Here is a 27,555-nt window from a genome sequence, read left to right on the forward strand (position 1 = left end):
CTCTGAATTACGAAGGGTCGAATTGCACACAGATTGTGCTCGCCATTTTTACACCCATGTCCTGTACAGATGGATTACTCCGCCTCACTTCACGCACACAGCCTTCACTACTGACATTCCTTCCCCTCTCACAGTCTTGTGCCACTGTACATCTGCCCTAAAGAGCAATTCCACAGTGAGCAACTGCATCGTTAAAGTTCGTATGTGGTGAAGCTTTCATTCCTCTCCCGTGTCTTTCAGGTGCTGGAGGATCCAGTTGGTGACCCATTAGCCGATGATACGTTCTGGGCAGCACAGCTGCTCTTTGAATTCTCAGCTGGGGGACAAATGTGACCTGTCTACAGCGATGCTCAATGTGGTCTGCACTTCTCCAGGAAACACCCTATTCTTTCCTGTTTTTCTCTCATTAATTTTTTAAAATGAATGAAGAGTTTGACATGGAGTTGAGGAACAGAAAGAATGAGGTAGATGGATGAAGGCCTTTTCTAATAGTTATGCAGTTGGTTTTAGTTTTATGAAGAATTTTGCAAAGAATATAAGAAACCAAAGGTACATTGTGGATTGTAGGTTTTCACTAGAGCAGTCTGAATTTGCTCTGTGAACGTTAAAATATCAAGTCACTGATTCTGTGTTAGTTGCATAGTTCTACCTATAGCACTGGTCAGATAAGAGTCCTTCATTACACCATGCAGGCATATGAAACTCTACTCAGAAGGAATAAAATCTTAGTTACATTGCCTAACAGTTGGATATTGGATACGAGATAACCTTTATCTCAGGCATGGAAAATAAGGACTCAGCTAAGTGCTGGTAAAGCACTGCTGTTACTCATCTCTGCACTTCTGTTGTGCTGCTGGGCATCACTTTGAAATGTTCCATGCTCTATAGTGCTGTAGGAGACACAGACTGGAGCATGGCAGAAATTACAGTGCTAGAGTTGCTGTTCTTGCAGGACTGGAAGGGGGGCATACAAGTGCATTGGTAGCTAACGCTGCCTGCATCTGATTGCCTGCAAAAGGCGGATAAATGGTGGGAGCCTCTTGATCCGTTTCAGTTCCCAGATCTGGATGGGCTGAAATTGCACAGGCAATTGTGTCACCCTTCAGGTGGTCTGCGGCAGTGTGACGCTCAGCAGCAGCAGGTGAGCGCATCCTATTCGCCCTGCAACGCAGTGTGAGCTGCACGAGGTGTCTTTGAGCAGGGGCTAAAGCTGTATTTGACTGAAGGCTACTTACTCCACAGGGGTAGGCAGTTCCAAGTGTGACCCACCTGGAGAATGTGCACAATTCTGTGCTTTTTGCCCAGTGCTTTTCCGTGTTTAACCCAGCCTGAAGGCCTCCTGTCGCACTCACTGCCTTGTGCTGCTCACAGATCAGGAGCCCTGTTCCTTTTCTTTCACTTTCAGACTAAGAAGTAGAATTGTGTATGAATAGCAAAGCAGGCTTTTGATGCAGGTTTAGAATTTCTGCTGTAAGTCATCAGGCAGTCTTTTTGGTACTTTCTGTAACTATTACTGGTATTTTTTAAATAGCAAGGTATTGTGGAAGGGGTAATCTTTGTCAAATCTACTGCTCTGAGATGAACAAAGTAGATGCCTCCAGAACCGTTTGTAATAGTTGTCAAATAAAGGTTATGAATGACTCTTTCTCAAGGGTTCATCTTCAAGGTAAGAGTATGAGGTAGATAGATTATTCACACACGGTATTTCTTAAACCCCCCAGCACTCGGGCTGTGACCCTGATATTCCAGAGCTCCTTTCTCTGGATCTGGCTTTAAATGCCCTTTTCCTGGTGGATGCTTGTGCTCAGAACACTGGTGAGGGGAATGCTTATGTGTACGTTCACACTTTTGTCTCCTTAAACAATGGGGCTTTGCGCGAGCCGGGGCTGGCACGCGGGGCGGAAAGGCTGGGCGACCTCAACCTGTGAGGGCTGTGCTGTCCCTGCCCTGCCAGCCTCGCTGGGCTGCCTCCATTTTAACGCTCTGTCCCTCGCCACCCCTCCCCTGCCCTGCAGCAGGGCCTCCCGGCTCCGCCGCCGCTCCCCGGCCGCTTGCGCCAAGCCGGGGCTCGCTGAGGCGCCCTGAGCCCGCCGCGCTGCTCCCGCCGCCATGGCGGCCGCGGGCCGGCTTCCCGCTTCCTCCCCATTGGCCGCCCTGCCCGCCGCGCCCGTAGCAACAGCGACAAATTTATCTCCCCGCCTCCTGATTGGCTGCCGCCTCCCGCCGAGCCATAGCAACAGCGGAGCGGGCGCGCGGCGACCGTTGGCGGCCGGGGCGGGGCAGGGGGGGGCAGTGAGCGGGGCCGACCCGGCTGAGGGGACGGCGGGGGCGAGGCCGGGGCTGCTGAGGGGAGGCCGGAGGTGCTGGCGCCATCCCAGCCCCGCCGAGTAAAATCCGTCCCCTAGGGCTTGGCGCTGCGGTGGGCGAGAGCTGCGGCTTCTCTGCTTGCCTGTGGTTGAAAGAGTAAGGCGCGGCCGTGCGCCAAGCAGCGAGGCGTGCCGAGGGAGCCCCCGTGAGCAGCCCTCACACGGGATCCTGACAGACTTTTGTGTGAGGTGCCGCATAAGGTACTTTGTTTCTCCCCGTTAATGACAGGGCACGTCACTGCCGTTATTATGACTGAGCTAGTCATTCGCGTATGAGAATACATGCGGATGAAAGCCTGTGTTTTATGCTTCCCTGCTGTTGAAGATTGATACATTCAAGTACAGGAGCGATGCTACTCCGTATTTGAAAGCAAATTAAAATACATCTCCTTTTGAGACGTATTTTCATTTGCTTTCAAATACGTAGTGCTGTTGCCTGTCAGGAAGATGATGCAGATTAGATGAACACTTCTCCACCTGTGCAGAAACTTCAGACACCTGTCACAATTTAATAGTTCGTTTTCTAAAGAAACAGCCCATGCTAGGGAATGCAGATATTTTGGGTTTGGAGATAACTGACCTTTGTTTTACTGCCTTGCCAATACCTCTGTCCTTAGGCCTTAGTTTCTAAATAGTTCAAGACCACAGGCATTTTGACTGTTTAGTTTTAAAGAGGTGTCACTCTAGCACCATTCCGAAGAAGTGCTAGAACAAGTATCCTCACCAAGCTTACCTCTGAGCCAGGCTTTGCAGCTGAAACAGAATAACAGCTTTTTCTCATACTTCATTTAATGAGTTTCATTTCCAGATTTGGCACTGTTGCTCTCTGGAGGACAATTGAATTTTCTAGGTCATTTCCCAGATGAAATAACTTATTACTTCTTTGTAAACTTATATTAGATGAGTCAAAGTTTGATATGTGAAATCCAGCAAATTAAAAGTATTTCTTTAAGAGATGTAAAGCCGAGTGGATGAAGTACGGTGTATTCTAGCCCACCAACATCTTTGCCACATACCACCTGGGTATAGAATCTGCACAGAACACTTTTGAGGAGTTAGCTGCGTTTGGATGAGAATTTGCCACCTGTACCTGCAGGCGATCTCACAGAATCTGACCAAGCAGAGTTACAGGCAGCTGAGCAGAGTTCAGAGGTAGGCTGCTGCTTCCCTGCCCATCAGCAAGCACAGGCTGGCTGTATAGCCTTGTGGCAGAGGAATCTGCTGAGCACTGGTGCCACTTAGCATCTGGCCTCCTCTGCCTCTGGGGCTGGGTGGAGTTGGTCCTTTGAGGGACAGCAGGGTTCTTCACATTGTATTTACACTGTGCCATCATTTGAATTGTTCGGTTTGTGTATTACCTTGCTCTTATTTCCTAGTTGTGATCTGTATCCCCATCATGATCCAGATTGCCTATTCTGCCATATGTAGCAAGCTCTGGATGTGTTTATGTTGTTCTTCTGTGGAGCTGTAATTAGAAGTACTCTGAGCATGTGACTGACCTTCCCTGAACTGAATGTGCTGTACCTGCTGTTGTCATTCCTCCTCCTCCTCAACATGGCATGCCCTAGCAAAGAAAGGAGCTTGCCCTAGATAGAAAAAGCAAAGATATTTTTAATTTCAAAATTCATAAAAGGGCCCAAAGAACAGTGCTCACATGAGCTAATTGGTCACAGAAGGGGGATGGAGATCTGGGAGCATTTTCAGAAGTTCTGTTAATCAGCTGCCTCAGAGGTGAGGACACCATCCCAGCGGGCAGCTTTCCTCTTGGCACTTTGGTGGATGGGCCCTAAGCCTGGTGAGGTCAGACTGAGCTGATGCCTGTCAGCAGTTCTGAGCTACAAGTGTGGTATAGAAGTGGCAGCACAGAGGACCTGCGTGGCAGCTGCCTGTGAATGACTTCTCTGAACTAATCCACTACAGTGCTAATGAGGATTAATGACATGAGCAGTAGTTTTCCCCGTTCTCATCCCCCTTGACAGCCCCTGCCTGCTCTCATAGTTACTGAATGGGCTCATCTGAGGTCCACAAATGCCAGGAGAGACAACTCCAAGGCCAGTAATTTCAGGAACTCTCTTCTGGGTGCCTGCCTCAACTTGCTTAGGGCCTCGTTTTCAGACAAAGAGAGCAATTATGCAGAGGCTCAAGTAGGGCACCCAGAATAAGAGGCCACTTTTGCAAATGTTGGCAAAGGCATTATGTTTTATCTCTGCACTTCATTAGTCTTATCCCCAAAGTCTTTCGTGTTATGTTCTGCAGTGAAAGGTCATTGTTTCAGATCAATCATTTTCAGTAGGATTTAATCCATTTTTATGTCAAGATAATCCACTTTGGTAAAGTTCGAAGTAGAGTAAAAATTCATTTATCAAGGAAGATCTGGGCTTATTTTTGAAATGGGTTTGCTGATGCTGAATCTTTGAATTGCGTATGATGAGGTCTTGGGGGTGGTTCCAGAAGTGATGGACATCTGAATTCTGATCTTATCTCTGTGTTGCAAATGATCGGCACCTCTGAAAAGCCCAGGGATTTAGCAGGATTTTTATTTATTTATTTATTTTTGACTTTCAGCATTTACTTAGTATGGGTGCCTTTTTATCTTTCAAGTAGGGCCTTCTTTTTAGTATGGTGCTGTGGTGAAGGCTTCTGATAAGCAGGCTTTTTCATGTTTCCCTGTTTATGCTTGTAAATTCTGCTTACTTCCCTTTACGTAAAGGACAAAAATACATTCTTGTATCTGCATAGGACTGGCAAAAACCGTAGTCTGAAACAGCTCATGAAGAGTTAAAGCTGCTTTCAGTTAGCTCCTGTGTTCTTGCCACTTACAGAAACCCCCACAACTGAGCATGCTTCAGCCTCCTGTGCATATCCCTGAATCATTCTGGCAAGTAAAAACACTGCCATAATCTTTTATTCAGACATAGTGCTCATTCTTCACTGGACTCTGAAATGAGCAAATGCTTGGAAATAGCACATTTTGCCAAAGAGTTCTGAGGATTTATCAATTCATGTCTGCACAGGGCATGCAGAACATGCAAAAAGTGACTGAGTATGAATGCTGAGTGATACTAAAGACACTATCAAAAAACAGGTTTGGGTTAACCTCTCTCTCCCTTGATGGCATGAGAGTTTCACAGGTTTGTACAAATTGCTGCTCTTTTGTTTTAGGGTTCTCCTGTTGGTGAATAGATGCATAATATACGACAATTCACAACATGAAGCCCATTGCTTCTGAGCAGCACTGAGGCAGCGTAATCTTTCTCCCTTCATTCTAGCTTTTACCTTTGAGTTATGAGGTAGGTTCTGTGAGAATGATTGAAGATTAATACGAAATTGAAATATGACAAGTAGTAGAATATTTTTACACACACTGTGACAGCCTAGAGGGTTCTGTTGCTTGTTAAACTGTGGTGTATGGTTTGGCCAGAAATATATCACTGAAATTATAGTCTCTTGTGGTTTGGGAAAGAATCATCACACTTCAGCTACACCCACTCCTATCTTCTGCTCTGATCTTGTCATTGGTTACAACACCTTCCCTCCCTGATGTGCACTTATCTCACTTCATTGCGGGGATGTGCTGCCAGGCTTCTAACAATAAAAAATATGGATAGTCCTGAGCCTGTGAAACAATCTGTCCTTACAGCACTATTTGAACATCGTGCCCCCATGTAAGTGCCAGTCCCACCATTTCCAAGAACAGATGCTCACAGATTCTCCATCTTTGTCTACCGTCCCCATCTCTACTGCTTTTATTGTGATGTGGAAACCGGTTAAACTCCCACTTCAGTTTGTGGTTGCCTCTGCTCTCTCAGTTTTTCAGTGTCTTGTCCCCAAGGCTGCATCATTTAGCAGTTCACTAAATAAAACATTCCCATGCTGCAGAAGAAGAGAGGGGAGATGACTTGCTGCAGGAACGAGGTGGATGTTAGTGGCAGTACCACTGCTTTAGTTCCATGTGTCTCAGGAAGAATGCATGCAGCAAAAGGCGTGTGCTCCCCCCTGCAGCTCAGCAACTGAAGGGGGAGGCTTTGGGCAGCGGTGTAGGGCCGGGAAGACTCTGGTACGCTGTCTAGTCGTTCCCCCATCACATTTCCTTTCCATCAGCGTGCCCTGTAGCTCAGTCCCCTCAGCTAAGCATCAGCCCTGGGAGACTCCCTCCGAGATGGCTTGGCTGTCCCCGGTGCCCCTGCGTGGAGCCGCGCAGTGAACTGGAACGGCATTTCAGCAGGGAGCTATTTGCGGAACGTCGGTGCTGCCCAATAATCAGATATGCCTGTGGAGCGGAGCCACTGCCTTAGGTCATGGTGCAGTTTGCAGTGCCATAAGTTTCTCCATCTACAAATTGTTGCAGGGTGTGGTCGCTGTGCCAACGGCGGCTCTAAATCCTGCCTCGTGGGAGCGGTGTTCCTGAGCTCGGCCGGGATCGCGGGGCTCTGCAACGCAATGCCTGGTGCCTGGCATCTGAGCTTAGCAGGGGAAACAGAGCTGGGCAGTGTTTGGCGCTGCATTCAGCACTCCAGTAAAAGGACTGCTGACATTTCCATTTCTCTTTGTTTTTTGTAACCCAGTTTACAAATACCGTAGCAGAAATAAAATAGTAGAATTAAAGCTCTTTGCCTGAGCTCTAATTTGTTTGCATTTGTACCTTTGTAGGTCCTGGGAGCCACTGCTGCAGCTGGAGATCAGAGCACTAGACGCTGTCCACACAGGAGAATATAGGTACTCTCCCCCACACCTTGTATGTCTGAAATGCAATCTCATCACTTGCTTTAGGTTAAGGTCAGGCTCTAGGGATGCTACATACAAGGTTGCCTTATTTTAGCACTTTGCCTTGCAAGTGCTGGATTTAGACATGTGTAAGATTTTAGAGCAGTGATGTTACAAATCACCTTGTGGATTCCATATTAAGAGGTTTTGAGATGCTGTAGACTGAGAAATAGCCATTATACAGAAGCTTCAATTCAAAAAAAAATTATTTTGTGCATGTGTGAATATGTCCACGTATGTTTGGTGGATTAATGCACATTTTTCGACTCAGTGGGTGAATAACTGGTTTTAAAAATACTTGTGATCTGTTTCCCTTGGGAATCCGAAACTGCTGCACCAGACTCGGTTTTGTAGACCCTACAAATTTTCAGAGCTGTTGCAACACTTCGTGGGCTGACTAATCTCTGCTAAGGAGTTACTCTGAACTGCAGAGTTTCCAAATTGGAGAACTGGACTGGGGGTTTTGAATTGGCCCATCTTTTGCTATTCTTACATGTGTCATTTTAAAATCTGTATTTTGACTTTGAATCATACCTTTTCAAGAACATGCTCCTGATTGCTTTAGATAAAAGACCTTTATACTTCCGTAAATCCAGTGTTTTGCATTCAAATTAAAAGTGTTGCATCCATTCTGATAATGAATTGTGTTGATATGTGGGATCTCTTCAGTTAAGGTTCTATATATCTCTGCCTTCTCTTAGAAAATGTACAAATAAAATTAAGTTAGGAAAAAGGCACCATTCAGCTTGCGTTGTGTGTACGTACAGCCGTGTACTTCACAATACTGTAGGAGCTGTTCCCTCAATGTTCTGGCAATCAGTTCACAATCTCACGCGTGCCTTTTATCTTTGTATTTCAATAGCTAACATTTATTCTTATTTTTATCAATATTTATTAATCTCCTTAAAAATAAGTAACAGGCTTTCTTTGAAACATTCCTCCGGTCCCTTTTAATACCTTACTGTAGCATTTATCTTAAGTGACGTTGACCCTCGGCTGTTTCAAGCTACCCTAAGCACGGGCAGAGTTAGGGCTGACCCTGGCGCCACTCTGCTGCAGCAGCACCGAGGCTAAGCGGAGAGCAGCAGTGGCGGTAGCGGGACCAGGCGCTGCCCCTGCCGCCACGCGCTCTGTCCTCGTGTGGGGCTGACAGCAGCGAACCCAAACGTGCGTGGGTGCTGCGGCGCGGGGTTCCGGCTGGGTCAGTGCTGCAGCACGCCCGCTGCAGCCCGCGGGCCGAGCGCCGGTACAACACGCGCTGAAACCCCGCACCCAGTCCCGCAGCGCACCAGCAGTAGCAGCAGCAGCAGGGCGGGACGCGCCCGCTCCCTGCAGGCAGCCCCCGCGCGCTCACGGCGCGCGCCGCCGCCTTCCCGCGGCTGGGCTGGGCTGGGCGCTTGCTTGCTGCTGCTCCTGCTCCTGCCCCCTCCCATCGCGGCGGGCGGCAACCCCGCGCCGGCTCCGCAGTGCCCGCGCCCAGCGCCCACCTCCACCTTTGCAGCAGTAAAATGCAGCACTCGCAGCGCGCATGCGCCCTCCTCCCCGCCGCCCCTCCCTAGCCGGCGCCCCGGGGTAGCTATTTATAGCAAGTGACGTCACCTAGAAATAGAACGCGGGGGAGCCGGCGCCCCCCTCCCCTCCCCTGCAGTCCCCCTCGGCTCCGCCCCCTCGTTGCCTTCCCAGCGCGCAGGCGCAGGCGGCGGCAGCAGCGGCAGCGCGAGGCGCCGAGGCGGGCGGAGCGGGGCTGCTCACACGCCGCTGCCTGTGAGGGGACGCGGCCAGCGCGCGCGCGGCTGCCGCTCCGGGAGCGCGAGGCGCCGACCCGCCGCGGCTGAGGCGAAGCCCAACGGTCGCTGAGAGGGAGCCGCAGAGAGCGGGCGGCCGGGCGTGAGGCGGCGGCTGCGCTTCGGTCCCCTCGGCGCTCTACGCCCCTGCTCGCCCCCGGGAGCGCGTTCCGAGGCGCGGCTCGTAGCCCCCCTCCCGTCTCTCTCTCTCCCTCCGAGGGGCGCAGAGTGCCCAGCCCGGCAGCCACCACGGAAGCGGCCATGGGGGACCGAGAGCAGCTGCTGCAGCGAGCCCGCCTGGCCGAGCAGGCGGAGCGCTACGACGATATGGCCTCGGCCATGAAGTCGGTGAGTGGGGCTGGGCCGGGCCGGCGGGGCGCGGGGAGGGTGCGGAAGGGAGGCCGGGCTGCCCCGAGGCGGGGTCGGGGCCCGGGCGGCACCTGGGGCCGCCTCTGCCATTTTCTTCCTCCCTTATTTCCTCCGCGCTCTCGCACGGCTCCCTCGCGGCCCCCCCTTGCGGTCCCAGCCCCGGGGGTGGGGCCGTGCCCCTGCCTTCCTCCGCAGCCCTCCCGCCGAGCCGCGGGAGCACGGGGGGAGCCCGCTGGGGCGCTGCCCCACATGGGGACCCCCCTGCCGCCCTCCCCAGCTTGTGGGGACTAGGGCAGGGGGAGACGGGTCTGACCTTGGGCTGATCCTCCCCTTCCACGGCAGTGCGGGCCACGCCAGCGGTTGGGGGCGCTGGGCGGGGGTGCCTGGGAGAGCCGCGCCCGGCAAGGGGAGCCCCTTCCTTTTCTAGACGCTTCTGCGATAAAAGGCACGAAACGCGGGCTTCGGCCACAAACGTGAGCGCTCCGATTCGGAGATGGTCTAGTGGCTGCATCCGGGTATAAAGGCTGTTCCGGGCACGGTTTCATAAGCTTTAACGTTGCCTTCTTGCCTCTCCTTTGTAGGGTAACGTTCTCAGTGCATTCCTTACACAGTTGAATACTGACATGTGTTTAAACAGTAAGCTGCAGTTGCAACTCAGCTCCTTTCAAAACCAAGCAATGAAAATGAATTGTACTGACCTGTTTGTACTGGTACACAATAAAATCGGAGAATGAACAAACTTGCTATGTCTAGTTCCTTCTTTTTTTTTAAAAAAAAAAAAAAAAAAAAAACAAAAAAACCACCACAAAGCATGAATCTAAATGTTAAGGATAATGATAATGCTGGTAAATGTTTTATAGTATCTTTGCTGTATCTGTTTGCAACAGGTATAGTCTTGTTAATCTCTTTTTTGTGAACACCAGAAGGCCTCAAGAGGACTCAGGTTTCCCTTGAGAGTAGTGCTGTTTAAAGACATGGGAGGGTTTTGGTTTGAAAGAGCAGCTTCATATCAAGTTCACATTAAGTGAATTTGTATTTGTGACAAAAATGGTCTTCTTCAGGGACTGGGATGTATGTCACATTCCTTAAATGAGGGCAGGAAAGAGAGATTTATTTTGTTGCCCTTGTATTTTTTTAATGTACAAGTAACCTTCCCTACTGTGGCATAATAAATATTAGGACCAATCTAGTACATCTAATACTGAGATACTCAAGATGTATTGCTGCTTCAGATCTAGACATTAAAATGAACTGTATTTAATGATATTACTAGAATTTCTGGTATGTATTATGTTTTAACAGCTTCATTCATCTCAAGAACATTTTCCATTGCTATTTCTAAAGGAGGCAACCAAAAAATCACTAAAATCCACTGCTGCTCTAGAAGACACAATTTCTAGGTGTAGACAGTGGCTTTTAATTTTTCCAAGCATTGCTGAACTATAGTGTATATATGGCTCTCTGCACATGTGAAGCAAAAAGTATGTTTGACGCACTTCCAGAAATGCATAAATAAAAATGACTAGTGTGTATGTCTAGTTGTCTTCTTAAACTGACTTAACTACTGTTCAGTTTTCATTCAGTATTCTCTAATATTATTTTTGCTCTCTAAGAAATTGTATAATGATGAGCTTCTGTAATTGGGAGCTTGTTAGTACTTTGTAGGTTAGCTGAGCCTTGAGCATTTATGATGCATGACATTAGAGATGCTTAAATACAAAAATCAAACTATTAAAAAGGTGAGTTTCCTCCTGTGAAGCTGTTCATGTAATGTGGTATAACGTGCCCTTAATGTAGCATCTATTGGTTGCTGGGCTTTTACAGGCGTTAACTCTTAAGATGGTAGTTTCCAGAACTCCCTTTTAAGAATGAGTTGATTTTATAGGTGTGAGCTTAAACACCTATTAAATATTATGTGGGTTCTGTTCCCACACAGCTAATGTTTCCTTCAATTTTAATGACTGTAAATAAGTATTTGGAGAACTTTTCTCTAAATAGAAGAATATTCAAATAATCTTGCAATCCAGTGATGTTAAGCTTCTCTGAACAAGAAATCAGTGTTCTAAATTGGATAGGCATTCTCAGTTCAATACTTTAGTTTGATTTAAAAAGATCTCTGCATGTAACGAATGTTTTTTTTTTTTTTTTTTTTTTTTTTTTTAAAGTGGCTGTATGAAAATAGCATGTTTCCAGTATAATAGAAATGCAAGTGCTTAGTTTCAGTTCCAGGTATTTATCACCACAATTCTACAGTCCACAATATAGCCAGCAGCCTTATAGTTGGTCCTAAAACATAAAGTGACAAAAACTATTTTAACAAAAGCATATATGCCCTGTCTTTGAGACTGCCACTGAAGAAGTATGACATAACAGTTGTAGCTTAAGTAAGGAAATGACTGTTCAATAATACATTTTTGTTGCTATTGTATTTTTGTTTCCTTAGAAGGGTTCCAGTACTTCTACTTACAATGTGTAGAGAGCGAAGTGTTCACTTAAATAGCTGTTACAAATTAATGAGTTTAATTAACTTTTTTTATTCTGCCAGAATTGTTTTAATAGCAAATAAATGCATGTGTAAATGTGCCTGTACTAAATGGCATTCGTCCAAGGGCAGTGGCAGTCCCATTGCATTAAATAATGCTTTAGGATTCCAACTATTTGAAATAACCCTACACGGTAGGTAAAAATTTGCTTCTAAACATACTAGGAAAAAAAAAACCACAAGCTTTTGGCATAAAGGTTTTTGCTGGTAGGAACAAAGACGCTGAGAATACTGCATTGAATCCTTATGGGTGTAGATCATTCCAGAAATGGAGTTGAAATGTTGATTGTAAATACTAAATAGTTGAACAGTTATACCTTAACTCTTAATATTTCAGTCAGTATTAATTCCAATATGTAGTGCTTGGAAGGTTCATTAATTTATATTGCTTTTCTAGTATAGGTATGTAGCAGGTGTAGACGTTTATACTTCAATTGAAAATGGAGATGGATCGCAGGTGAGATAAGTAATTTAAAATCAGTCGTGAAATAAATTTATTTCACTCTGAGAAGTATTGAGTCTGTGTATAATCCAGAGCTTTTTAAGCCTAATCGCATGAGATTCTAGTTCAGTTTGTAGGCTTTATCTATGTATGTGAAGGGAATTAAGTTTGAGGTGTTCTGAATTTTTAATACTGTATCGCTAGCTTCTTCATATTAGTGTCTGGTTTTGGGTTGATGAGATAAGTGTGTAGGATGAGGGATTGAGATGCCTTTAATATAAACAATATCCTCCCTTGCTTTGAGATGACTTCCTTACTGTGGTTTTATACAGTAAATGTAGCTATAGAGCCTCCAATGCTTGGTATAAAACACTGAAGCTATGCGATACAAGAAATTGTTCTGGTTTAAACTTAGGTGTGAGAGGTGTGCTTGTGTAAGAAAAGTATGGGGCAACACCTAAGTTGTTATTACTTAGAAGTCATGCTACAATTAGTTTTTTCTATTAAGTGCTATTGTTTTTGCTAACAAACATTACAGAAAGTCTAGGTCTAAAAAGTAAAACTACATGGCTGGAGCCAAAGATCTTTTCTATTACGGAAAAGTTATAGGTACAACAGAGGACAGGAAAAAAAATCCTTCAGCATTCCAAGCTTTTCTTTACATCCCAACACGTAAAGGCAAAAATGTCTGGTTTTATTTAATTTCATAATATATCTGAAATTGATAGAACAGTTGATAGATCCCTAAAGGTCAAATAATTTTCTTTGAGAGTAGTTTCTTGTAATATAACCACTATATGAGGAAGGCAGGTGTGTTTTTTAGATGGACATAAAACATCAACATTTTTAACCAGGATAGGGAATAGTTTGCCATTTCTCTTTCAGAAATCACCTTTGGGATGAGATGGAAATGGCTCAGAACTAATGAAATAAAAATGAGGGAGGTGAGGTGGAAATGACGCTAACATCCTGAGGCTTGTTGAAAGGTGAGACTGGAAAGGAATGAGTTTTACTCCGAGCATTGGCAACTTCTACCCCAGGAGGAATCACTAGTGAGCAGCTACTCATCTGTTACACCAAGTTTCTGCACTCTACATGTATGTTAGGTGCTGCTCGCTTTGGAAGTGGTTATCAGTTTTTAGATTAACACAATCTGCTAAGAAATGGTATGGTATTGATATCTGAACTGTACCTTACCTGAGAAATTAATTAGCTTTGTGCTTTGAGGCTTGTGGCAGTGCTCTGTGTAGTCTTCCAATTATGATATGTTGCATCTGTTACAGCTGTGGTTGATGCTGCCAAATGAGAAGTATTGTCTGTCTTAAAGCAAACCTAAAAGCTTAATTTCTGTATTACAATATTTAATTCCTTTGATACAGTGCTAAAACCTCACTTCAAAAACTGTTAAATATGGACGTATGAATGTCCGTTTTTATTTCTAACTGGAAGTGTGAGAAGTCTGAAGAAACAAGGGAAGACTAAACTGCTTTCAAACATTTCTCATTTAATTTCGAGTGGTGATCTTCAGTCTATTGACTGTTTTGAAGCTAATTTTATTTTGTGCTAGGTTTGAATAGCTCTGTTGTGGAAGATTAATCCTTTGCCATCAGACTGTTGGCTTGCATTTGGGAAGGCAATATATTTGACAACAGGCTGTATAGTTGTTGAAAGTTTCTGCTCTGTTGTCCAAAACTTGCAGTTAAGTCAGTTTCTTAATTTGTCACTAATTGTTTAGAAAACATTTTTGAAAGTCTTTTTTGGAAGACCAGAATCTTCTAATGTTTTTTCTCCCTAGTTTTATGTATTCTAAAAAGACAATATTCATTACCAAAAAAACCCACAATTGTTGAGAGAGAGGCTTGAACTGATATTTTTTGCTGATTCTCCAAGACCCATGAGTAACTATTGATACATAATAAAGTTATTAAGCATCTCCTAAGTATATTGAATTAGCTTCTGTTATCTTTTCCTTTTTTATTTAAGGAATATTTTCAAGTGAGTTTATGGCCATCTTGAATATTAAACCATACAGTCTAGTGGTAATCTGAAATAGTTTGTTAAGAGAAGAGATTTTTAATAGACTTAGGTACTTTCATATTCTAAGTAGTTAGCATTTTTTCCTACATAGGAACAACTGCTTTGTAGCTAGTCCTGAGGGATGGTTTATTTCTTGTTTGTGACTGTTTTACATGGATGTACCTTGAGTATTCCTTGCTATTTCTTAATCTTGCGATGTCAGGATAAGTTTTGTTGGTCGAGTGCTTACAGAGAGTTTTAGCAACCTTATTTAGCACAAGCTAAACCTCAGCTGGCCAGTTAAAAATTAATGTATGCAGTTTTCAAAAGGTAAAATGACTGTAGACCTACTTCTAATACTGAAGGTTGAGTAAAAACCAACCAAGATGACCAAAGATTATGCTAGACTTTACAAGTTTCTCCCTCTGTTAATGGGCAGTTTAAGAGTTTGAATGTAAGAAATTTCTGCAAATACGCTGTTTATCAATACCTGCATTGAATTTGAGTTATGGTTAAGGAAGGGAAGGTGGGAGGGCTTTTCAGGTGTAGGTTATTTGCAAATGTTGCATCTCCTGTGCAAGTGGGCTTTATGAATCAGCATTTTCAGGGTGGGTGTTGTGATGCGTTCTCTGCGTTTGAAAATGAGTAACATCTGCAGAGAGAGAATGGACTAGAAAAATCTGGAATACTCTTTCAAGGCTAGTGGTATTGGTGTAAGATTGTATTTTGTCTCTTGTGACAAATGAGATGAAATTTTGAAAATTGACAACTTAAAAGGATGTAAGTAAATACACCAGCTGAATGGTATAGTAAAAATTCAGGTTTTAGTAATCTATTTTTTTTCAGTGCTTCTCAGGATATTTGTTAGAAACTGTAAAATACCATTCTGGTGTCTTTGCTACACAGAAGATAACTGTCTTTATTTTAAAGCTTAAGAAGTCACCTTAAGGAGGTAGAAGAAATAAATAAGGGTTAGGGTGGCTGTATATCTCAGTTCACAAATAGATGAACACTAGCATTTAGGAGGGTCCCTAATCTGAAGCAGAGGGAAAGGGATTGAATATGAAGGTATTAGCACATAGTTGAGGGTAAGAAACAGGTGATAAATGCAGGACAAGGTGAAAAATTATGATGATGATGCATTGGATAAAGAATTAGGGTAGCTGTAGGTAGATTTCATTTCTGTCACATGGAGTCTGGGTTACAAGGGCAAGAGGTGGCACATCTCTTACTATTGTCCCACCAAGACTCAAGTTAGTTTTGTGCATCCATAGTTACCTTTGTCCTGTATAGTTTTTCATACTCAACATACAGGTAACGTAGCACAATAGTATGTTATCTTAAAAAATACTAGAAAAAATGCTTGATATGTTAATGAAGACAGGTGGGGGGAAAAAACTTTATTGTTAAGTAGTGTTTGAAGTTTTAACAAAGCATCATTGATTCCTCTAAAATAAGCCACTCTGAGAGAACTTGAAGTTCTTTCAAGTGCAGGCCTTTCAAGTGAAGTTCTCCAGTAGTGTAGGAAAGACCAAGTGATCAAAGACAAAGAAGCAAGTGATAATCTGTGGTAGTTTTTATTCTACTTCTGTAAAAGGAAATGCTTTTCTAATAGACCGTAGGGAATACAAATCTCTTGGCTGAGCCCTGACATCTAGAAGGAGTTGATGTCTTTACTAGAGAGGATAATACAGGTAGATCATACAGATTGTGCCTAGGAGAATGTTGAGTGGAAGCTATGAAGAAGCTTGTGACAACTACATTAGAGTTGATTCCTGTGCATTTTACCCTTTGTAGACAGTCTGTCATTACATTAGGCCAGGCAGAGAAGTGTCTTGTGGGAATTGAGGCCCCTTGAGCTGTTGGGAAGAGGTATTTTGGAGACAACTAAATTTTCCGTAAGCTCTCTTATGGAAACAGATAATTCATAGAATCATAGAAACATAGAGTGGCTTGGGTTGGAAGGGACCTTAAAGATCATCTAATTCCATCCCCCCCCCGCAATGGGCAGGGACACCTTCCACTGGAAGGTGTATAATTCATATAAACTATTTCTTTAGACTAGGAAGGATGTGTTCACTGGATGGTACACTGGCTACACCAAAGGTCTAAAAATAATGTAAATATCTGTGACAGTTGTTTGCAGTGTACAAGTATTTGCAGATGTTCTGATGTGTCATGTGGTGTAAACACGCACATTTTTGAAAGTAGTTAATGATTTTAGCAGTGTGAGCAGCGTCGGGTTTACTTTCACATGGAAGTATGTATCCTTAGAATTCTAGTGCCTTCTTTCAATGCAGTTAATGCAGTATTCTTAAAAGTAGTTGAGCTGTGTTTTTAATCTAATTCCTCAGCTTAATTTCATGTTTCTAAACATGCAAAAATTGAACAACTCAAAGTGACTGAGTTTGAAAGGCATTTTTCCCTAATTATCAGTGAGTGAAAAAGGCCTAAATGCAGTATTAAATTTCTTCCATGTTTATCCCAGAAATTTGGCAGCACCCATCAGTCTACAGATATCCAGATAACTTTTGCATTACGTTATATAATTGCTCATTAAGTGAAAGATAATATGAAACACTAATTCCATTTGTACTATGCAGAGCTTAATCATATTGACTTCAGCGCTTCCATCTCTGCTGTAGAATGAAAGCAAGCAGCAGGGGAAAAGAAATGCAAGGACTGCATCAGTTTCCAGTGTCTGTGCTGTGTTCCAGATTCGTAAAACTGGTATTCTAGGTACATTTAAATTCATTGTTAAATATGTAGTCTGCATAATTATAGCAAAGACTTCCTAAGAACTGAGCCCTCCTGCGAATGCTTCTCCGTTACTCCAGTCTGACTCACCCTCATTCAGTGAATATGCTTTGTAATGGGTTTTAAATACCAGTTCTATTACAGCAGAACTGTGGGGGTATTCATTATGTCTTGACTGCAAAACCAGTTTTAAATTTTCAGTGTTACAAACTGTCTCCTGTCTAGAAGGAATTTCGAATCTTGTACCATGTGATGCAAGCTCCCATGCTCTTTAGACAAGCCCTTTAAATTTGATCTTTGTCTGTATTTTCAGGTAACTGAGCTGAACGAGCCTCTCTCAAATGAGGACAGAAACCTGCTGTCTGTAGCCTACAAGAATGTAGTTGGAGCTAGACGATCTTCCTGGCGTGTGATCAGCAGCATAGAGCAGAAGACTATGGCGGATGGGAATGAGAAGAAGCTGGAGAAGGTCAAAGCCTATAGGGAGAAGATAGAAAAGGAGCTTGAGACGGTCTGCAATGATGTTTTGGCTCTCCTCGATAAGTACTTGATCAAGAACTGCAATGACTTCCAGTATGAGAGCAAGGTCTTTTATCTGAAAATGAAAGGAGATTATTACCGCTACTTGGCAGAAGTTGCTGCTGGAGAGAAGAAGAACAGTGTCGTGGAAGCCTCAGAAGCTGCCTATAAAGAGGCCTTTGAAATCAGCAAAGAGCACATGCAGCCCACTCACCCAATTAGGCTTGGGCTGGCACTCAATTTCTCGGTGTTCTACTATGAAATCCAGAATGCCCCTGAGCAAGCCTGCCTTTTAGCCAAACAAGCCTTTGATGATGCCATAGCAGAGCTGGACACACTAAACGAGGATTCCTACAAGGACTCCACTCTCATCATGCAGTTACTTCGAGATAACCTCACTCTGTGGACGAGTGACCAGCAAGATGAAGAAGCAGGAGAGGGCAATAATTAAAAAGCTTTTCTCTGATCTGTCTTTCATCCACTTCACAATCCCCGTCATCACCAATATTACCTTGCCACAGTCACACTAAATATCTAGTGCTAAGCATATCTGTATTGTACAGCTGTTCAGATCTGCTGTCCACTTTATCAAGAAGCAGTTTCAGATGAGTCTTCATGGGCATTGATGGATCGATTGGTTTATTGGCCCTATTTATCTTAGGTGCACTTAAACAGTGCAGAAAGATGCATATTAAATGAGGCATTTTTAGTTTGCCTGTTGATTAGAACATAAGGGGAAGAATAATGGAAAGTGATTGAGGATGATTAGATTCCAGTTAAAATTTTTGCCATTTGAAATGAGCTGACAGTTCTGTTAAGCAGTACATTTTGTGCATGCAAAGTCAATTAGCCACCTCAATTTTTTTTCCAGTCAATGAAAGCAGTTAAGCTGATGTGAAATGACAGCCCTGTTCATCAGTTTACAATAAACTGTTTGAAATGTGAGGTTTCAGTAGCAATTTTTTTTTTGCCTCTAACTTATGTGCACAGTTTATTTTAATGCAGTGCATCTACCTAAGAGTTTTGATACTTGTAACCTTTTGCAGTTGTTTTGAAGAATCATGAATTTATTTTTTTGTAAATTCTGGCTGTTTCGTTGTCTGTGTATTCTGACAACACTATGTCATTATTAGCCCATGTTAAGATGGATGACTGAGATGCCGGACTTCTAAATTAAATGTTTTGGAATTAAATGAATAAAATAAAATGCTGCTTCGGGGTTATTATCTCTACATAAGCTGTCCTGTCTTTTGTTCAGAGTAAAGATTGAGTTACTTACTATATCATTGATGGGTCAAAACATGTTCAATCAAAAGTGTAGTGAGAAGTTGCCTCATATGCTAAAAATAAATGAACAAACAATGGTATGCTAAAATGAGAAAAAACAGAACACAACACAGCAAACTAAAATGATACTGCTCACCTGTGTTAAAAATGAAGTTTCCAAAGCTATGTTCTAGTTAATTTGCTTGGTAGAGCAGTTGTAATGCAATTCTGCTGAGGAGCTAAAATGTAGTAAGGAATAGTAATTGTTACACAGGTGCAGAGATTTGTATTATTTACTTCTGTCCACACTAAACCATTTTTTCTGAAGTACCAAACAAAAAATCACCTTTACACATTTAAGTCTCAGTACCAATGCAGTATTTATTTTTAAAGAATGCCTCTCTGTTGTAGCTAACTTAAATCTAATCCCCAAACTTAGTTTTTTTTTTTTTTTTTTTTTTTTTTCTCCTCTCCCCTAACAGTTAGTGTACATTCATTGGTTCCATATGTACTTCTGTAGTGGTATGTTACAGAAGCAGGAAAAAAGTTAGCTGTTGTTGAGCTGCATGTGATCGTATCCAGACTGCACCTGAGCTAGCTGAAAGGTCAAGTAAGTTCTTATTTTTATCTAAATCAATTTTTCTTTGATTTGTGCAGTAAATAGTACTGGCCTAAATAACCACAGCTCATACTTTTTAAAAGCAATGCACTGGTTATTTTTAAAGACCTAGGGGATTAGATTTTATTTTAGTCGTAGACTTCTCCATATGTTCTATTGTCTTCTAGGTGATTCCAGCTTTATTATGCCAGTAAAGCTTGTGAGGATCAGAAGACTAATGCAACATGTGGAAAAGATGAAACTACAGAACCTTGATGGGCTGTTGCATAAGTTCAAGATGCTTGACCTCTTCCTAAAGTAGCCTGAAGTGTGTTCTTAATGTGAATTATTGCTGTGTGCCTGTAGCCTATTCTGGAAATCTCTTTTTCTTGCTCTGTTTGCTCAAACAGTGCGTGAGTCCCTGTTCCTTCAATTGCTGGAGTCTTCTGGCCAGTAATAACCTTTTGGACTTTACAAGGCTCATATATGGTGCTCTTACATATTCTTATTTCTTCCCTTTCAAATTTGCATACCTGCCCCTGTGGAATCAAGACGAAACTTGGCAATGAGACTGCCTTTATGCATCAAAACACTGTCTGTTTAATCATTGTTGGTGATTGCTAGGTTTATTTTCTTTTTTCTTTTTTTAAATTTTTTTTTTAATAAGTATCACTATCTTTTTGTTAATTCAAAGGCTAAGGAGTTCTTGTTCTAATTACAGTCCTGTGCAGCTTCTTTGTCAGAAAACGATGAGCATTATGTAGTGTGTGAGTCAGCAGGGCTGTGACTTCCAGGCTAGGCAGTTGAAGATTAGCTACAGACTTCGTGCATACAGTCTAAAATGGAAACTAAAGGTGTTCTGTGGAATGGTACAGTTCCTGAGTGCTTTAGTCATTTCTGATAGGAAAGGTTATAAATTACAGTTATTAGGTAGTTGTGTTTCCCTGTTTTCTCATTGATCTGGATACACCTTTACTGGTTATCATGAGGTATGAAATTCCAGTTTGACATGGTTTACTGCCTGCTTTTCTAGAAAGGTGGATTCCCTTCTCCCAAGCAGTATAAATTTCAATAGATTAATCAGTTATAGCCATAAATACAAACAGATGAGAAGATGACTGGAAGATGTTAAGAAAGCTATGTGAAAAATTGGAGTTAAAATTCCTTCATTCTCTTGATGAATCACTATATCCTTTAACACATTTTCTGTAGTTGACTGAAGGTAGTTGACTGATCATTCATGAACGTAGAGGCCCTCAAAAAGCCCTTAAAGGCTGTGGAAAACTAGGAACACCAACTGTGAGGTGTCGCAAACAGGATTGAAAGTGCTTGCTCTGCCAAAGATTGCTGGTACTTGGAAACTATCTAGGTTTTGCACCGGATGTCAGGATCTAATAGTATAAGTAGGATGTAGCAACTGCCTTCTAAGAATTTTGTATCTCAAGCCAGAATCTTTAGAGGAACCAAAATACTTAAGAATAGTGAGCACTTCCTTATTGAATGTCCTGAGATAAAACTCACAAAATTATGTAAAGTTTTTCAGTGAACTGTCAAACACAGGTAACTTGCTGCCAAGTGCTCTTAGCAAAGGAGAATTTGGTGAGCAGAAGATTATCTTAAGTTTGTAGATTAACTTCCTCTGAAACATGAAGCTTTAAATTCCTAACGAGGAACAGCTGGCAGGTTGTTTTTCCTGCGAATGGGTGGCATGAGTTTGTGCTGGACTGTATGCTGACTCATATGATTACTCAGGCTACCATCTCAGCATATTTGGGAGAGATCTAAGTGATGATCAAGTTCTGTTGAGGGTGATGAACTTAAAGGCAGGTGAGTGAAACTACTGTGTGTGTTCGGGTAAGTGTGCACAGGGTAACAGACACAAAAGTCTTACTGGTTTCATTAAACATGTGATCTGCATATTAGCTTTACAGCAGTGGATGCTTCCCTAAGGGGGAGGTGAATTCTTAAGCTAAATCTTCAAATAATCTGTAATCTATTTAGGAAGTTCTTTAAACTTAAATCTTTTATTACTCTTGAGTGCTCTGTGGCATAAAAACCATTTCTGTCTTCGTTAAGAATTCATAAACTGAGTGTTGACAGTCACAGTTGCTCTGCATAAGTTAATGATCACAAGTTTTAGAAGTCTTCTGAGTTAAATTCTTTTACCTGCTTCTGCCACCAGCAGTATAGCAGTGTGTTAGATTTTCAGTAGGAGAGCAGATAGCTTCTCCCATGTTCTGCAGTTGTCAGTTAATGATCCAGTGTCACAGACTGACATTTTCTTGTCAGTGTTTTTTGCTGAGTCAGTGGGCCCATTTTCTATAGCGTAGGAACAAGAAATGCTCTGAGGCAGTCCATACTGTTACCATTTCAGCAATTTTCATTTTTCTGGGCCATGGAATTGATGTATGTTTTTCTGTAATCCTTATCACAGCAATGATCTGGATGAAAACGAGACGTGACTAGGGCTTATTGTTTATTGCAATGTTCCTCAGTGAGCTGTGGGATTCATATATTCTCAAATTGGTTATTTGTCTTAGGTGACCCACATCTCAAGTCTGTTGTGTTTCAGTCTCTAAAACCCCAGGCTGCACCCATCTCTGCAGACACCAGAGGTATTCACCTAAAGTGCTTAGCTGAAGTTTACAGCATTCCTCTCTGAAGCAGGAGTGGAAGGAGTGTAAAAACATCAGAACACACCACCCTATCCCTGAGATCTGTGTCTCTTTACACCGCCTTATTTCAGGTCTAATAAGATGCTTACCTGCTTACCAAATACCTGTTTCTGGATGGGAGTAATGTTTCCTTGATCTTTGCCATGCCTTTCACAGGCGAACTTTGCTGAAAGATTAAGTCACTCTGAGGGTCTTGATTTATGTAGTATGAGCAAGGTATATGGGTGTCCTTGAATTTTTAGCAACCTGATAGCTCCTGATGGTAAAGCAGCATTTTGTATGATTCTATATGAGCTTGAAAGCTAAATGATAATCAAACATTAATAGCATGTTCTTTATAGGGACAGAAATTCAGTCTGTGTCCTAATCTGCTTCAGTGCATTCAACTTTTACACAGATAGTTGCATTTGTCGCAGAGTTCTCCAGCACCACCTCCCCCTCTCCTTCTTGAATCCTAAACTAAAAATGTGCCGTTGCAACAGGAAACAAAACTTCTTACGCTGTGTGTAGTAGGGGCCTTATTATACAATGTAATAGCATTGCAGAAGACTGACTTTTGAGACAAAAAGCAGCTTTAAGAAAAAAAGTGAGGTTGAGATCATTGTGGTTAACATGCACCAAAGAACCACAATTACTCTGGTAAGTAATCATGTTTTTCTAGTAACTTCTTTGGAATAACTGTGGTTTTGAAAGAGATTCTCCTGTGTTGCTTTTCCACTGTATATAACTTCTGTTTACTGTTTGCCATCCTTAATACCACTACTTGTGACCCAAATGCCTAAGCTGGGAAGGACTGAATTTTAGAGCCAAGTGTATTTCCAAAGGAGCATAGGAGTACTTACTGAACTACTCTGTGTGCTGCTTTCAGCAGCTGCAATAGGATCCTATACAATTACCTAGAAAAGACTTTATGGTAGTACACTTCAGGTGGAGGGACATGAAATGACCAACTGAATTTTAAGTCATACATGAAAATGACTTGAGAATAATAGCAAAAGTCAGAAGGGTGAAAGGTGATGTCAATACACATTACCAAATACTCTGTCAGCATGGGGCCAGTCTGAAATTCTTCAGCAAACCTGTTTAACAACAGAGAAAAAAAGATAAAGTTTAGATAAAAACTTTTTTTTTTTTTTAAGATAATTAAAAAAAAAAAACTTACATGTTCTTGTTTTTTTATCCTATCCTAATAATTTGAGCTAATTTAACAGCTACTCAAGAGAAATTAAAGTCCATGGCAGGAATGCTCTTCAGTAAAACAACTTGTTAGATACATTTTTAGGTTTATTGAAGAAGCTCATTGAAATCAGTGGCATCTGAATCAGTATGTGAGGTTAATTTATGTGTATAATCGATACAGAGCACTTAGAACTTGTTCTGAAGAAGCCCGAAGTACTTGAAGTTCAGTTTAGCTGAACTTAAGGCAGTTTTTTTTATATATTTTTTAAAAAACTTCTGAGTTTTAATAAATTTTGAGATAACAAAGATGTATTGTAAACACTGAGGTCAGACCAAGGTAGATTTTTTAGTTTGTGTCAGAAATCACATCATCTTTTAGAAATCATATAAGCCAGGCTTCTGGCTACCTTTACCTGCTTGTCCCACAAGCGAGCAAGCACTTAGTTGATAGAATTTCTTTCCCAAACTAGTCCCACACGAACTGGTCTTCCATGTTGGTAATGGTCATTGACATATCTGTAAGAAAATAATCTATAGGTATAATTATTCAGACTCATGCTTGTGTATAAGGAGTATGATAGATGACAGATTTTAAGGAGCATGAAGATGACAGATAAAATATTCCTGGAAGATATTCCTATTGCAGAAGGCAAGAGAGCTTTGAATTTAAGGAAGTGTATATTCTGCATGTGAAAGTGCAAGATTTAAGTACTGGAATATTGTAAAATATCTTCAGAAAATCTATTTCAGATATAAATGTTTTCAAAAGCAGATGAGACAAAAACACCCAAGGTGAGAATATGATAAATTCAAGATGAGGTTTCCATGAAAGCATACATTGCTATGAAAAACATGTAGAAGTCCCTTTGTAATGTTGCTCTCTCCGTATCTTGTTCTTGTAATGAAGTGTCAAATATGAGTAACAAGAAATGTGTCCTGTTTCAAGACTATAAGCTGATTTAGAATATGCAGACATCTAGATCATAAGTACTGTAATAGTCATCTTCCACTAGCTAGAGAAGTATAAATGAAAAAAATACTTGCTATTGTTTTTGAAGGAAAAATCAGAAAAACACAATACAATTTAAGAAAAATATTTCCATTAACAATTATGTAGCAACAGGATCAACAAAAACACAGAATGAGCTGTTCTTTTTTTTTTTCCCATCTTTGATCGTCTTTGATAATTTTACCTTACACAGTTTGAGGGTTGAATTAACACACTTAGTAGACTTTGGCCTTAAATCTGATCTGTTATGCTACTTACAGGATAACCAATCTATTTTGGACCATTCATTTAGTATCCTGAAAAAGAAAATTTTAAAAACATTTTTTATTTTTGCTTTTAGCAAAGATTGTTCTAGAGCTGAAATGAACAGCCTTTTGTTTATCATTTTAGAATGAGTTTTTAGCATCTACATCTAAATTTCAAGAAACTATATTCCATACCACATGCTAATTTAGTACCACATGGAAATTTATCTTTGCACTTTCTTGAACACAAGTGTATTTTAAAATGCATATGTAATGCAAATTCTGCTTGGTATCTACTCTGGGAGATTTGGCAGACATAAAGTAAGTGAATGAGTTCCCAACAGAACCATATATTATTATAATACTGCACATTAAAAATATAACATAATTGTATAAGTTATAATTATATATACATTTTTAAAATTGTCATTGATAAACTAAAGGATTGACAAGGAAGTTTTACTACATAATTATTATAATAAAATACTCTAAAATCTGTTATTTATATACATCTATTAAATAATAGTAAGTGAAAGTAGAAAATAAAGTATATGCATATATAAGTATCTTATAGTTCCTTGAGACCTTGAACAGTCCTTAAATTGATGGACAATGTACAACAGATTTTGATGCAGAGAATCAAGATCTGAACTAATTCTTAATACTGTCAATGGAATTAATGAAGATTCGTTCATGTGTAGATGAGATCAAAATCAATTTATGCAGAAGTGCATTGCAATGTAAGCTCTGTCTTGCCATTACGCCATCATTTGGAGTGAAATTGGAATTGATTTCAGGACCTGAGTTATAAACTAAAAGCATTTAGATGTATTTGTGGTTCCACCCTAGCACAACAAAGGCCAAGAAGAAGGCAATTTGTTAAATATTTGCTCTCTAAGGCTATTGAAAGGGATTGCCTTTAGTCTTTAGTGTCAACCAGCTGCTGCAGTAGATCACTCTGTGCTTGGGTGGAAGACAACATAATATTATTTTTCTAATATTTTGAAGTAAGATTCTGATAATCAACAAATACTTTGTCACTGTAGTGATCAATAAGATTTTTTTTGAACATCTGACTCTTGCAGAGGGCAGAGACCCGTGGATGTCTGCAGTAACACAGTAATCAAGCAACTGGTGTCCCCCCTGAGTCAAATGGAGAGTATTCTCTTTCTGTAATGAAAAACTGATGTTTATCTCATGTTTACTTGGTTTTAAATCACTGAAAAAATGAAGCCCAGGTGCTTATTTTTTATTTAAATACAATCCTAGCTACTTCAGTGAGATACCTGCCCAGGAAAACCTGAGAGTTAAGGGTGCTAGAACTTAGAAACTTGACCCTGAATAAATGAGTATTTGGTGTGTGTTGCGGAAGTCTGTGTGCCATGCAGACACTCCAGGACAACTGGGGACCATCTGTAGCAGCTTCCTGCCTCTGTGGCAACCAGAGCTATCCTGGAGCAATGATCCCCATTGCTGTCCCTGCGGCCCAAATCCGGAGATGGGAGCAGAAGGCCAAAGCTTGTGTTTGGCATGAAATGGCACAGCTCACTCCAAATGTTTGCTGGCTGGCCACCATGTTGGGTCAGTGTGTTTCTGCTGAAGTTCCAGCATGTCCTTAAAGGGCAGGAATAGTTCTTCCTCACTTGTCACCTCAAGCTTTTTAAGGGCTGCTATTTGCCTCTTCTGAAACAAGTCCTGTTAAGCCTCTCTGGGCTGTAAAATGTCATGGAAGCACTGGGGAGTTGAGATGTTTGCTGTCATTGGTATCAACAGAGTACAGTGTTCTTAATACAGGAGAATGCTTTGGTGCTATTGCTGATTCATTCCCCTGGTTCTCACAGCTGAGACTTGCTTTGGGATTGCACCTGCACTTCTGTAAAAAATGGTCATTTTTGTACACTGTAAGGTATACAGTGTTGCAATGAACATCATTAATTACAGGTGTTTAAAATAGTTTAATAGAAAAAGTAAATGGTACGCCAAGTTTGAAAATACCTCATTTGCAAGTTCTTACAAGCCACTGGAGTGGAATTTCTAGTAAGTCATGGCAAGGCTGATTTGGAAAATATGGGGGAAGCATTTCACTTTGTCAGCAAATTATAAGATTTCTTGATACACTTATAGTATTGCCACCTGCCACAGTAGAAGCTCTATTTTGACTTAATGTTTTATATTGCTAATAAAAAAAGTGCAGGTTCCATAAACTGCTTGTATAAATTTCATCTTGAAGGTTTTCTTTCTTCTCTTTTGACAGCTGAGCACTAAAGAGGAAAGTTAAAATCCTAGCAGTGGGAATAGTTTTTTCCATTAAATATTTTCTCATCCTTCAAATCATCTATTAGGTGGTTTGCTTGTCCTGCATGGACCTTCATTGATTTCAGTGTTTAATTTATAAATAAATAAAACAAAACCAAAACAAATCGGAATATTCCACAAAACTAAATTTAAAAAAAAATTATAATTTTAATCTAAATTTGTAAAAGATGCCCTCCACCTCCCCAAAATTATTACATTATTATAGTAAATCTGACAAGGTAAAGGAAAATTGATTTAAGTGAGCTATAAAAACAAGATAAACTTATTTCAAGTCAAGTTCTCCTCATCCAAAAGGAGATAAAAAAAAAATAATAAAAGAGGAAATATGGTGGATTGATAAATTAACTATATTAAAAGTAAGTTATTAATAATTAAGTGACAGATTCTGAATTTCAGACTATTTGTTCTTGCTCTTTTCTTTGGGTTTTGAAATGATAGATTAGGACCAGAATCTTTTCCTTGAGTAATTGTTATCATTGATGTCCAGTTCACCAGCTCTGATGGTGAATGCAGCCAGCCATACTAAGAGAACTTTCCTATGCTTGGAAATTTGTGGTACATTTGTCCCAGAGTATTTCTTTGAGAAGAAGGTAACGTAGTTCACCTTGTGATTAGAATGAACAACTACTCTAAAGGAGCTTTTTTGATAAAGATTTGTGTAGATAAACCCTAACGTAGTGTTAAGTAAAGCTAGGAACACATCTTCAA

General features: G+C 41.3%; 1 protein-coding gene across 1 annotated transcript; it reads left to right on the top strand.

The window, feature by feature from the left end:
* The first annotated feature begins 8,866 nt into the window (after positions 1-8,866).
* On the top strand, positions 8,867-18,791 carry YWHAH (tyrosine 3-monooxygenase/tryptophan 5-monooxygenase activation protein eta). Its single transcript, XM_032198804.1, has 2 exons — positions 8,867-9,262; positions 17,354-18,791. Exons 1-2 carry the CDS (start codon positions 9,176-9,178, stop codon positions 18,008-18,010), a joined length of 744 nt encoding a protein of 247 aa, XP_032054695.1. The 5' UTR covers positions 8,867-9,175; the 3' UTR covers positions 18,011-18,791.
* The last annotated feature ends 8,764 nt before the right edge of the window (positions 18,792-27,555 follow it).

The sequence above is a fragment of the Aythya fuligula genome, chromosome 17 (genome assembly GCF_009819795.1).
Source record: "Aythya fuligula isolate bAytFul2 chromosome 17, bAytFul2.pri, whole genome shotgun sequence".
Lineage (NCBI taxonomy): Eukaryota > Metazoa > Chordata > Aves > Anseriformes > Anatidae > Aythya > Aythya fuligula.